At 41.1% G+C, this 13838-nt stretch overlaps 1 protein-coding gene across 4 annotated transcripts in view; it reads right to left on the bottom strand.

The window, feature by feature from the left end:
• The window catches only part of smpd4 (sphingomyelin phosphodiesterase 4), a 99638-nt gene that overhangs the window by 24765 nt on the left and 61035 nt on the right, over positions 1-13838 (bottom strand). For 3 of the 4 annotated variants that reach the window (XM_060935986.1, XM_060935988.1, XM_060935985.1), the window contains 3 exons: positions 12892-12981; positions 10280-10428; positions 3402-3492 (listed from right to left, as the gene is read on the bottom strand). In XM_060935986.1, coding sequence (XP_060791969.1) covers positions 3402-3492; positions 10280-10428; positions 12892-12981 — 330 coding nt within the window. The remainder of the gene's footprint in view (positions 1-3401; positions 3493-10279; positions 10429-12891; positions 12982-13838) is intronic. The other variant, XM_060935987.1, reaches the window with a different exon arrangement.

Raw genomic sequence — 13838 nt, 5'->3', positions numbered from 1 at the left:
TGACATAGCGAATTATTAACACAAGGAAATACTCATAATTCACAACTAAAAAGACTGCAGCTACACTGGCAGCTTGAACATGCTTTCTAGTGCGATTGTGTTGCACTTGCGCAGAACGGTGTCAGTCCTGCGCACCTTAAGCTGGGCATACACTGTGCGATTTTTGGCCCGATTTTGACACGATTTTCACTCGTGTGACTATTTTGGAGATCGGGCCGAGTTTTGGCTCAATCGTGCGTCTCGGATCGTGTAGTATACTGTACATGGGGTAACGACAAGCGATTAACACCTCACGACCTCCTCCCGATCGATCGGATGAAAATCAAACCTGTTTGAAATCCTGAGCATCGCATCCAAGCATCGCATCGTATAGTGTGAGAACAGGAATCGTAAGCTGCGTGCTGTTTACCCCTGTGATTCACTCGTACAGTGTGAGCAGCAGCTGAATACTGCGATTGAAGAAGAAAGAAAAGAAAAAAAAAAAAATCGCACAGTGTATGCCCAGCTTTAGCTCATGCACCTGAAGGTGCACCTGAATGCGCGCCTTGGGCACGCACACCTAACGAACTCCGGCACGCACGCCGTTAACAAAGAACACCTGTCTTTAATCAATGAACTATGTTTGGGCTATTTAAGGACTGCGCCCATGCAAGGACGATGAGAAGTATTACACCACATCTAGGAACGCAAAAAATCCAAAAAATAAATTTCTCCATTCAGGAAACTGGAGATTTTCAAGAGTTTTGTCAAATATCCGGATTTCCAGGTAAATCCGGAAGACTTTCATCTATAACGATTGTACTTTAAAAAAACAAAACAAAAAACAGATAAACAAAGATGTTGTAAAAAGCATTTTTAGAACATGTTGGTACCTTACTCATTGTGACGAACCATTTTGGTCACTTGACCTGATGGGATTAAGAGCTGGCAGTGGGAGGGGTTTTCACTCTTCTCATTGAATGGAATTTTTTTTTTTTACCCCTCCCACTGCCAACCCTTTATCCTAAAACAATAGGACATATATTTTTTGATGGCCAGGTAACTGTCCAAATCAATGGAGCAGATTTAAGTTTTTGTGCTTGATACATTCCTAAGACTGAACAGAATCACCTTAAGTGATCAAAACGGTTTGTCACAATGGGTAAGGTCATGCTTTTTCACAGATTCCAACACCGGTCTAAAACTGCTTTTTACATCATCTTCCTTTATCTGTTTTTTTTTTTTTTTTAAAGTACAATCATGACATACATACTACATAGATATTATTGTAGCTGAACTTGTGCTGAATGGGGGGGGGGGGGGGGGAGAGAAACACCTCAAACATATGACTTTGAAAATACTGCTTAAATATGTTAGCCTAGTAAACTAGACCCAACCGCCTAGCGGCCAAAAATATTTTTGCCTACGAGTGGGTCTAGCCTTGCACCATATAAACAAAAACACCCTGGGCATCAAATCGTGCCCGCCAATCACAACGCAAGGTTTTTATTTGGATTCTTTGGGCGGGCTTTTGCAGGAGTGACGACAAGGCTGCGCAACGCTGGAGAAAGCGCAACAGGAAAAATGGCTTCGGGCTATTGAACAGCGCGCGTTTGACTCCGCTTTGGAATCAGTTTTAGAAGAATTATGGTGATGATACACGGGGCAACTTTTTGGGCAATGTTGCCGAGCAATGTTGCCGAGCAATTGCGTTTTGACTCTTTTCTATTGAGATTGGGCAACATTGTTTCTTTCTGAATGGTTTTGATAATCTCTGGCAACTTTTTGAGATAAGCCAATCAGAACACGAGTATCGAGTCATGTGACCTCCGGTGAGGTTCGGATCATAAATTTCAAACAAATATGGCGGCCGCTCAGTGTCAGTGGAGTGAAGGGATGGAGAGACTCCTCATCTGTTTTTACGCCGGTAAGTTATTTTAATATTCTATATGGAGGAATTTACCTCACCAAAGCTCTAAAAAACAACAGACAGCTTGATTAAATGGTCACAGCAAAAATTAAGACATCGATTTTTTTTTAGCTAACTGTAAACTGCCATTGCTAACTGTTGTTGCCCATTGTTAGTTGCCCTGAAAAGTTGCCCTGTGTCTCACCTAGTTGCCCGCTGCCAGCAACATTGCTCGGCAACATTGCCCAAAAAGTTGCCCCGTGTATCATCACCATTAGACTTGGAGTTTTCGTTGAAACATGAGCAGGAAGAGGCTCTCCGCTCATTCCTTTTCAAGAAGGACATTTTCGCTGTTTTGCCGACCGGCTATGGCAAAAGTCTGATCTACCAGCTGGCTCCGCTCATAGCCAAAAGGATGGGCTAGTTTGTGCAGTACGAAGAATTAATAAACAGCTTTGAAACATTACTTTTTGATTGTTTCTTATTTTCCCGTTATTTTAAATTTAAGGGAAATTATTTCACCAAACACCACTAAATAAAAACTCTCAAAAACAGTTTAAGCAAACCCTTGAAAAACACTTGGAAAAAAATGTGTATGTGGTACAGACTCCAAACTTGTGGTCATTATCTCCAAACTTCTTAATATCTAGAACCTGTTTATTAATTAATACGCATTTTGAAAAATTATTTAATTTCAAGGCCTCCCCCACTGCTTTCTGTCGCTCTGGCTATGTCACAGTCACTGTTGCGCTGATTGGTCAGAGCGTTGGCCTATACGCACAGAGACAGTTTGAAAGACAGCGGTTTGTTCCTCCTACCCGCTTCGGAAATGTCTACGGATCGAGGCCAGACTAAATATTCACATTTAGTCTGGCTTGCCAGGCTATAAATTTGTTGAAATTGACAAAATAAGAGCATACCAAAATCATTAGTGCGTCAGAAAATACCCTCAGACCCCAGAGGGTTAAATACATGGTTTTCACTGTGAGTGGGAATGGGGTACATGAAGGGGTGGTGGTGTGTTCAGTGGGAAGAGGAAGGGGGACTGTACATTTCTTTGTGTTTTTTTATAGCTGTTGACACTCCAAATAGCTTGTGACATACTGCCCCCTATTTGTTTGAAGCGTGCAGTATGAATTCTTCAGGTGACCACTTCTTACTCGCATCACCTTTAGGGGTAATCATAACCCAAAATGTACAAATCTTTAGTTTAGCAGTGCAATCAATGAAGCAGTACAAGATTCTCTCAGCTACTGCAAAAAGAAAAAAAAAAAAAGTGTTCAACTAATGAAGCTAACGTAGCCAACAAGTGACCAAGGCTTTGTCCCAGTAGCACCACTGTCATATAAAGTGGAGGAAAATTATTTAATAATATGAACAGAACATTCTAGATTTTAGCCTGTTCCCCCTGTAACTATTACTTTATCTTCATAGATCTAATGGATTGTAAAACATTAAAATTTAAGGGAAAACCCCCAAAATTCCTACTGTATCACATGTTGGAAATGCCTACCGCTCTGAATGAAGCATCAAGAGGCCAGTGACCAAAACAGTGCTGCAGGAAGACATACAGCTTCTGCTGGACAAACCTCTGTACCACCACCCTGTGGGAAGGAGGAAAGATAAAGAAGCAATACAAGATTATCTCAGCTACTTCAAAAAGAGAAAAATGTGTTCAATTAAAGCTCGTAACTAAGAATTTCCAGCCTTTGCTTAAAGCGAGACGGCCTTTCGATTTCTTAAAATCGGTAAAATTTAGCTCCCTCTAAAATTTGGTCAGTGTGATACATGTTTTTTTCTGTAATACCTCACAAAATAATCAGGCCATTCAGTGGCTGGGAAGTTATTTCATTTGCGGGCATTCCCGAGCAAATAATATGCATGAAATCGCTCGCTTCGTGCAGTCAAGCAGACAGAGGAAGTCCGTGTGCGCAGGTTTACCTTTGACCGTGCACTGACACAGTTACATCATTATCACTAAACAAACAGCTGATCGCACCGAGGTGCTTGCCAACCGCCAGTATTTATTAGTTTGGTCCTGTGTTTCCTTTCCTTTGCAACATAATGCCTTTTCTTCTTGCTTTGCTACTGTAGTCGGTCTTTCACGTTTCATTCGCACACTTGCGTCCTCCACTTTTCTCTCCCATTCCAAATTTGTATCCCATAATGCCTTGCGCGAACAGGGAAAGTTCACCACGTGATGCATGACATAGTATCTTGAATTGGGTCATGGTGAAGAAGGAAAAAAAAAAAAAAGAATTTGGGGCCATGTGGGCCTAAATTCATTAATTGTTCTATTAAAAAAAAACAACCCTGAAGTCTGTGATTTGAATTCAGTTGCTTTCAGTCCATTAACAAAAATACCTGGATGTCAGGGATTTTTTTTTACGACCTACACTTAAAATCTGAAAGGCAGTCTACCTTTAAGAAAAATAAAAGAAATTGTGCCTTCAAATTAGAATTCCTACTCGGAATGTCAGAAAGGTGTCCCAAACCCTGAGTTCAGCACATGATGTCATATAAAAATAATGGTGTGAGCAGCCATAACAGTAAATAACAGTTCCACTTCTCTTCGTTTAAATGAACTTATAGTTGTATTTGCTTTAGATTAATTAACATCCAGACACAGTGGGTTAAAGTTATAACACTGACCACACACTTTACTGTGGTGAGAACTTGGATACATCGTGAATGTTCTCACTGGTCAAATCAAGTTAGCTGGCTGACTTGTTGCTAGTTCATGAGCTTTTGGTGCTAAGCCAGAGCAAACAAAAGACAAGCTTTCAAGGAAGTCCAAGCTCCGACTTTCCACTTCACAGTTAAGGCAAACACAAAAAAGCCTTCCTTTCATATTTCAGCTGATGACACGTTTTGACATCTTTGGCGATGTTTTATAACATATAAAGTAATTCCCGATGATCCATATATTAATTCACGAAGGTGCCTATTTTACAAGTTATGATAAAAAACGCGGCTATTTGGGCAAATTTGGCGGGGCTGCAGCACCCAGGAGACGAAGGAGGAGCTATATGACGTCAGCGAAAGAACCTTCCTCCTAACTTACCAGTTTGTTGTTGATGCGACAGGTGTTCAGTTTATCATTATTAGTATTTTTATTAGACATTACATATATATATATATATATATATATATATATATATATATATATATATATATATATATATATATATATATATTTATTATGCCTTCGCGTTGTGTTGCCGGCTTTTGCTCCAAAACCCACAAGGATGGGGTAAAGTTTATTCAAGTTTCCCAGAGATCCCGAGCTGCATGCAAAGTGGGTGAAGCAAGTCAGGCGCACTCGTGACAAGTGGGAGCCCTCACCAACATCCGTCCTGTGCTCTGAACACTTCGATTTGGATTGTTTTGACACCCTTCCCAGCTTAAAAGAATCTCTTGGGTGTTCAGTTCAGCACAAACGTGTGTTACTACCATCAGCAGTGCCTACACAGTGTTGCCAGATTGGGAGGTTTCCCGCCCAGTTGGGCGGTTTCAAGTGCATTTTGGTGGGTTTTGAACATATTTTGGGCTGGAAAACATCAGCAGTATCTGTTGCCAGATCTGTTACCAGATACTGCTGAAGTTTTCCAGCCCAAAATATGTTCAAAACCCACCAAAATGCACTTGAAACCGCCCAACTGGGCGGGAAACCTCCCAATCTGGCAACACTGCCAGTATTCCGGAGGGGTCTACTAGTAGCTATGCCAGATCCAAAGACAGTCCTCCTGTCAGAACGTGTTGTGAAACGACATAAGATAAAAGGTACGTAGAGCTATAGATTCTACATGATAATCATAAATGTAATCATAAAGTCGGCGTGATATCAGTCATGTATTTGCTTGTGAAAGCTTGCGGCTTTCATGTAACTGCCGCCTAGCAACGAGAGGCAAAGGGTAAAGAGGGTAGGCTATCATAGATTCTATTTGGAAGAGATCAACACAATTCTAGACTCCCAGAAGAGGAAGAGCTAGCACTAGAGAGTTCACCGGCGTTTTCATGCGCCGTTTCCATTGAGTAGAACCAGAGTAGAACAGCCAGTGAACCGCAGCGTGTTCTCCCGCTGACGTCACAACATGGCCGCGAGCCACGGACCCAGTTTTCTTGCGCTGTGCAATTAAAAGTTGGATATTCGCGTAACAACAGCTTCTTTTCACGTAATTATAACAAAAATCTAACGTTTGCCATGTTGTATAGTTTAAGAAATTGCATAGTCATGTTCGTGTCATCAGCCCTTTAATAGGCAATTCTTTGCTTGCAATCATGTGACTTTTTGCCTCTTGGTTCAATTCCAGTTTCCAAGTGATGGGTAACAATCAAAAGATGGCGTCCAAGCAAAGTACGCGTCCATAGTCATGTTGTGGAAAACATTCTACATCTGACCATGTTAACTGACTAGAACCAAAAGCAAAATCAAGATTTTTTTTTGGGGGGGGAGGGGGGATTTATATGCACGCGATGGATTGGACCCCTACGGTTTAAAAAAATAATAAAAAAGACTTTTCAGGCAATTTCAATAACTTTCCAAACAGAGTTTCCGGACATTCTCAACTATCTAGTAGTCCAAACATTTACACAAAGAATCAAATGAAAGCTTTCAAAAAGTCTTGAAGCCTATAACTTTTATTTGTGGCTGGGTTCATGCCATTGGAATAAGACTTCTAAAGGACAATAATCTTCTTATTTTTTGCGAGGGTAAGTAATGTAAGCTGTAGTATGCGATTCGTTTCATCAATGGTTTGTTTTAAGACATCCAAAACGTAAGAAAACTCATTTAACATTATGTATCCAAGATCAAAAATTCTAAAAGTTGATGTACATACCTTTAACAAAATGCTGCAAACACAAGCATGTGGACTCCTGATTCCTTTCAAACACACAGTGAAAGGTTTGCGAGCCATTTTTCACGGCGTCTTTGAGATTTTTTGTTCTTTCACCTTTGTGCGTGACATCTTTTGGTATCCCGTTATACCTTTCGTCTTTTTCTCGGTTTGAACATCCAAATACAGAGCAACAATCTGGCATATTTGGAGGTGAAACACAAGAAACTACTGCAAACAAATACGCTGCCTGCCCATCAGCTGGCAATCTGAACATGTAACGAGGCGGATCACTACTGGAAGTGATGTCTATTGCAAACAAAGAATGCTGGGACAGGCTACTTACTAGTTAAGTCTACTAAAAAGACGAGCTAGTTTACATGCCGAGCCATCTGGCTAGTTAAGTTAGCAATATTAAGCCATTAGCGATGGTCAGACAAGGGCCTTTCTGTGTGGAGTTTGCATGTTCTCCCCGTGTCTGCGTGGGTTTCCTCCGGGTGCTCCGGTTTCCCCCACAGTCCAGAGACATGCAGGTTAGGTTAAAGTGCATATCACGGGTAAATTCAGGAGCAAGATCAATGTAATTCTCCTATTTTATATTAAACTTCAGTCAAATATCTGTAACATTTTGCATTCTCTGCAATTTTTTTACCTTGCGCAATACCAGAAAAATTCAGTTGAAATCAAGCCATTTAAGGCGAATTGGTCCGCCTCTGAAAAAACTTGGCATTTGGATTTCCCGGCAAACACTGATTTTCATGACGTCACGTGCGGGACGCCTCCCTCTGAATCCTACGCCAGCGCTGGTTTGTTTATGAGAAAACGACCTGGTGGTTTTCTGCAAATTTCTTCAACGTTATCGCGTAATTATTAAAATGGTTAACAGATGTATCGTAGGAGGGTGTAGCAACACCAATCTTGATGGGATTAGTACTCATCGTTTCCCAAAAGACCGGACAATGAGAGAGAAATGGGAGCGCTTGGTCTACACAGGCTGTGCACTGAGATTGCGCAAAGCTTGTGCAGCCTGCTGGCGCTTCCGCAGGTGACGTCACGAATCTGGCTCCAGACTCCCTTGGGATTTTTCCAGACACGTTTTATTTTATTTTTTTCTGCTGTAGACAGATGGCCTTGTGCAAAATTACCCTTCTGGATGAGTGTGTAAAGGGACATATTTTCATATTTAAAAAAAAAAAAAACGAAATTGGTCCAGAATATGCACTTTAACAGGCTACTCCAAATTGCCCATAGGTGTGAATGTGTGTGAGAGTGCACAGAAAGGAACTGGCTACCCTACTGCTGCAATCCTGGCCAAGTCAACCAAACATGGTTCGCCTCAAGCCCAGTTCAGGTTTGGCAGTAACGACGATGACGATGAGTGATGGCCAATATGAATTTAACATCAAGATGCTTCACTATATGGCCAAAAGTTTGTGGATACCTGACCATTACACTCGTATGTGCTTTCTGAACAGCCCATTCGCGGTCATGTTTTCTCACTCTTCTGGGAAAGCTTTACACTAGATTTTGGAGCATGGCTATGGGGATTTGCTCATTCAGACACACAAGCATTAGTAAGGTCAGGGCTCTGTGCAGCTATTCAATTTCCTCTGCTCCAACCGTGGCAAACCACGTCTTTATGGAGTTTGATTTGCGCACGAGGCATTGTCATGCTTGAACAGGTTTGGGCCTCTTGGTTCCAGTGAAGGGAAATTGTAATACTGCAGCATTCAAAGACATTCTACACAATTGTGGACTTGATTCTAGACTTCCTGACAGAGACTGCAGTCAGTGCACATTGGCAGCAGAACATCAGGCACCATCACTCTGAGCACAGGTGCCCCCCAAAGAATGCGTGCTCCGCCCACTGCTGCATGGCCAAGTCAGAATCCAACTTCATTGTCAAGTTCGCTGATGACACGACAGTAGTGGGCCTCATTAGCAACGACAATCAAACGCCATACAGACAGAAGGTAGAAGAATTGGTGAGCTGGTATGACAATCTGTCTCTCAATGTAGACAAAACAAGAGACTGTAGTTGATTTCCGAAGAGGGTCAGAAGCACCAAGCATCTTGGCATGCACATTTCTGACGACCTCATCTGGTCAATCAACACCAACTCTGCTGTGAAGGCAGCACGACAATGTCCTCACTTCCTGCAGAGGCTGAAGAGAGCCAGCATTCCGCCATCCATCCTCACAACCTTCTACGGAGGAACTGTGCAGAGTATCTTAGCCAGCTGCATCACTGTGTGGTTCGGGAACTCGAAAACACTGGAACATAAAGACCCTACACAGTGCATAGCGAGGAGAGCTGAGAGGATTATAGGGGTCTCCCTCCCCTCCATCCAGGACATCATCTAGGCACGCTGTGTAGGCAGAGCCTCTGGCATTGTGAAGGGTCCCTGTCACCCCTCCCACAGTCTGTCTGTTCCTCTGCCATCAGGCAGGAGGTTCCGCAGCATCAGGATCTGCACTGCAAGGTTCTGCAACAACTTCTTCCCCCAGAACGCCTTGGTGCCACCTGACACCTCACTCCCATAACAACCCATCTCCCCATCCCACACCGTACACAAAATAGACATTCCAAGTGTCTGTGCTCTGTCACTTAACAGAAGGACAATGTACATTCTATACACAGACTGCACGATGGACATTTAACACACAACTGCACAGTCACTAAGGTGGTGTTTACATTAGACCGTATCCGTCTCGTTGTCGTCGCGGATGCACTGTCCGTTCACATTAAAACGCCGGGAAACGACTCCACATTCGGAACAACTTGAATCCGCCAGGGCCCACGTATTCAATCCATTACGTATCTGATCCGGTGCTGTGTAAACATTGAGGAACGCGGATACGCTGTGCTGAGCTCTAGCTGACGTCGTCATTGGACAACGTCACTGTGATATCCACCTTCCTGATTCGCTGGCGTTGGTCATGCCACGTTGGTCATGTGACGCGACTGCTGAAAAACGGCGCAGACTTTCACTTCCTGCTATTTGTCCCGAATCACTGCTCGTGCGCTTCACTCGCGCGCTCTGTGAGCTGCGCAGGGCCGGAGTGCGCACCCTCCAGAGGGCACTCGCTGTTCAGGGCGGAGTGATTTGGAGCGCAGGATGCCTGTGCGGAGCCGAGCGTATCCGTGTATTGGCGTTGCTGTGTGCACGCGAATCGTTTTAAAAACGTTAATCTGATGATCCGCTGATACGGTCTAATGTAAACACCACCGAAACTGTGCATTAACACTATTTTTACATCTCTACGTCACACCTGCCTTAGCTCGTGTTATTTAATGTTCACTGTTTTGTCCCGATACTTGTTTGCACTGTCTAAGCACCTCAGTCCATTGAGAATGACAGTTCTTCTGTATACTGCGCATGTAGAAGAACGACAAAGTTGAGTTCCAACTTTGTTGCAACAGTTTGGGGAAGAACCATGTGTGTGTGTCGGGCGTTCACATACTTTTGGCCACATAGTGTATGTTATTAACTAATATTTGCTGCATGCGTCAGAGTCGCGTTGAGTCGGTGGAAGCTGGCTGATAAGTTCACCTCTTGAACTCCTCGAGAGGGCTGGCATGCGAGTGGGTGGAGGGAGAGGGGGAGGCCTGCTCCTGCTTCAGACTGTTGGAGAAAGCATGCAGGTGTTTGATGAGCAGACGCACCACCAGAACGTGTTCCTCCGTGGGGCTGAAGGGTTCCTAAGGTGGTACCACCACCAGCACAAACAAATCAATCATCAGCTCACTATACTGCATCATCAAAACACTCATTTGCACTAGAACACAGTAAAACAGTGAAAAGAAATTACCATGTTAACATGAATTTGTTTAATCGGAGACAAAATACCTTTTTAGGCAGTATAAATGCATAAAGTGTAGTTTTGTTTGTGCATATAGTCAGAAGAAACATTGAGCACAAATGACAAACACATAAGACGTGTTAAAACCAACACACTGCAAATAAAATGAGCATGCTCTTTAAAGAGAGAAATGAGCTACAAGAAAAGTTTTGTACTTTTCTTTGATGTGACACCTTGGTTATGATTTCCCACTGCACATGCCTACACAGCAACCATATACACACCAATAAATCTGAACTATTCCTCATGAACTAATAGAACACTACCCCACACTCTTCTGCCAGGACCCCTGAGCTATCTGCTCACTTAAGAGGTTTTTCCACTGCACATCCCAAAACAAGCACCGACCCAAAACATGAGCAAACACCACTGTTTCTAGGTTCAATCTCCTCACACTGACTGCACTAGAATTACTGATTTTGATATTTTTTCCCGATAATAAAATAATCAATTATTTTAATTTCAGTTGATTGCTGATGAATTAAAAAAAAAAAAAAAGTACATGGACACTTGCTATCGATAATGTATTTGCACTCCATATAATCCAAAAAAACAAGTGTGTGTGCCTTAAAATTATATATATGAGAGTGATTCCATGCTTATGGGTACTGAACTTATTCACCTAAAACCATTTCTTTTTTTACCATCAGGTCACAAAACATGTAATCTTTAATGAATGATATGTTAAAAGATAACTTTAATTTTCTGAGATGTAATAAAAACATATTTATATGCCAAAGTCAAGCCTATGAGTTCCAAAATGATGTCTGTTACATTACTTCTGTTACGATTGTCCATCTCGCGTCTGTTACAAATTAATTACAATCTAGCTATATACCATGTTAATCTTATTGAAAGAATGTGTATGTTTATTCTACTACACATGTTTATTAATTATATTTGCTAAAACATCACCTTCCTATGTTTCAAAAAGTAATTCTACATTGTTAAAATTGAGAATATATATGTCCACAACACTTCTGTTACCTTCTGACTTTGGCATATAAATATGTTTTTATTACATCTCAGAAAATTAAAGTTATCTTTTAACATATCATTCATTAAAGATTACATGTTTTGTGACCTGATGGTAAAAAAAAGAAATGGTTTTAGGTGCATTTTTAAAAATAAGTTCATGTCCCCATTTCAGTACCCATAAGCGTGGAATCACTCATATATATATATATATATATATATATATATATATATATATATAATTTTTTTTTTTTTTTACTAATGAAACATTTGATTCTTAATCAATAAGTTCAAATGAGAACCAGAAGATCAAAACGAACAAGTTATTTTTGCTGAGAGAGGTAAATATGGAATCAGAAAGGTTTATAGACATGTTTTCTCCAAATTCTCAGATTTACAGTTCCCATCATTTCTGAGAACACCAGTACTCTGACCTCCATTTTTGGTTTTCCTCAAATTGACCTCCACCTTGTGACCGGATTAGTCTAGAATATCTAATATTATTCTATCCACATTCACTGGATATGATCAATTGCGCACTCTGATTGGCTACTCTATTACTAGGCTATCAGCTCATACTTGTATACTGGGAGGAGAGAAAAACAAAAATGGCCGAGTGTTACTGAACCAACAGAGGACGAAATAAAAATTCTACTCGAAAACAACCCCCCACAAATTAATGTATTAGATGGTAAGAACATATCCTTTTTTTTTTATTTTTTTCAAGAATTATTACTATAGCATTTTTCACAAATTGCTACTGTCGTTTCACTGGTTTGTTAAGCAGAAATTGTCCTAAGTTTTTATTTATCGAATTTGTGCAAAAAAACAACAACAAAAAACCTCTGTTTCTCAAAATCCAGTGAATGAGTGGAATAATTTTTATCCACAATCTCGTCGTACATGGCTGATAGCCAACTCGGTGCCATGTGCCTCATCGGCTACTAGCTCATGTATGATTCGATTTTGTGAAATAATTGTTAATTAGCTAATAACATAAAAGATGCTTGGTGTTATGGCGCCTTACCGAAAAGTTTAGACACCTAGTGAGGAAAGCAGCCATATGATGCCTTTAATAATAAGCATCATCATCACCATCATTATTACTACTAATCTAGAACTTGATTTTGCTGTATCTACATGTGTAGAGCATCACAGTATGTATAATGTTCTCACTGAGCTTCCAGAACCTTTTAATTTTTCAGAACGATTCCAGAACAATACTTGGGGAAAAAAAAAAAAAGTTTCAGTGGTACAAGTGGTTAGTGCAGTGGAAAAAATCCCTTAGGTTTACCTCCAGGAAGCCCGAACGAAAAGGTAAAAGTACTTGGTATGTGTGGAGGGTCTCAGAGCCTGGTGGGGCCGGGGGCTGGCACAGCATGCTGGACATATTGAGGCGGTACTGCAGCAACGCCAGCTGAAGGACCCATCACAAAGTGGGGAGGAGGAACACACAACGGAGGAGAGGAGAAAGGAAACGAGGAGGAAGGTGAAAATGACAATAGAAAGAAAAAAGGGAAAGAGTGCAATCCAAGAAAAGAAATGAAAAAAGTGTTGGACAAAGTAAGAACCAAAATGGAAAAGAAAGAACAAAACAAAACAATATTGACCACAATGCTATGAAAATTAGTAAGATGCAAATTTCCTTTTCACACAACAAGCTTAATCAAATTTATACAAAAAAAAAAATCCTGATAATTAAGGGCTGCTTCTTGTGTCCCCTATGAGAACAAATTCAAATCTAATGTGTGTTCAATATTAAAATGGCCTATAATTACAGAAAAAAGGAAACGCTGCATCTTGATTTTTTTTTTAAACAGATGATAATGAAGGCAGTTGCCAACTTACATTTCCTACATTAAAAAAAAGCATTCAACCAACGCACTTTCTAGTAAACTGCTGATTACCTATACATCTGTGGTATTTAGTAAAATGCATATGAAGGTGTAGCATGTTTTGGGCTGACTGGAGGCATGCTAATTTTGGTAAACTCTGACCTTAACAGCGGACTTACACCATGCTATAAGAGCCACCATAGCAGCTCTGAATCCAGGGAGGCGAAAAAGCTTACAGCCAAAAGACAAAGCAGAGACTAAGGACATCATGCAAAAAAAAAAAAAAAAAAGATTCCATATTCCCAGGACCACATGCCACACAACTCGAAGCCAATTACACAACAGGTAGCTTCATCCTGCCCATTTTAAAGGAATCTGACTACTCTACAAGCAAAGCAAAGACAAAAACACGAGTCTAAAGCGCTAAACATAACCACAG

This window comes from Neoarius graeffei, chromosome 12 (assembly GCF_027579695.1).
Source record: "Neoarius graeffei isolate fNeoGra1 chromosome 12, fNeoGra1.pri, whole genome shotgun sequence".
NCBI classification, from domain to species: domain Eukaryota; kingdom Metazoa; phylum Chordata; class Actinopteri; order Siluriformes; family Ariidae; genus Neoarius; species Neoarius graeffei.
This window is presented reverse-complemented; position numbering and strand designations above follow the sequence as displayed.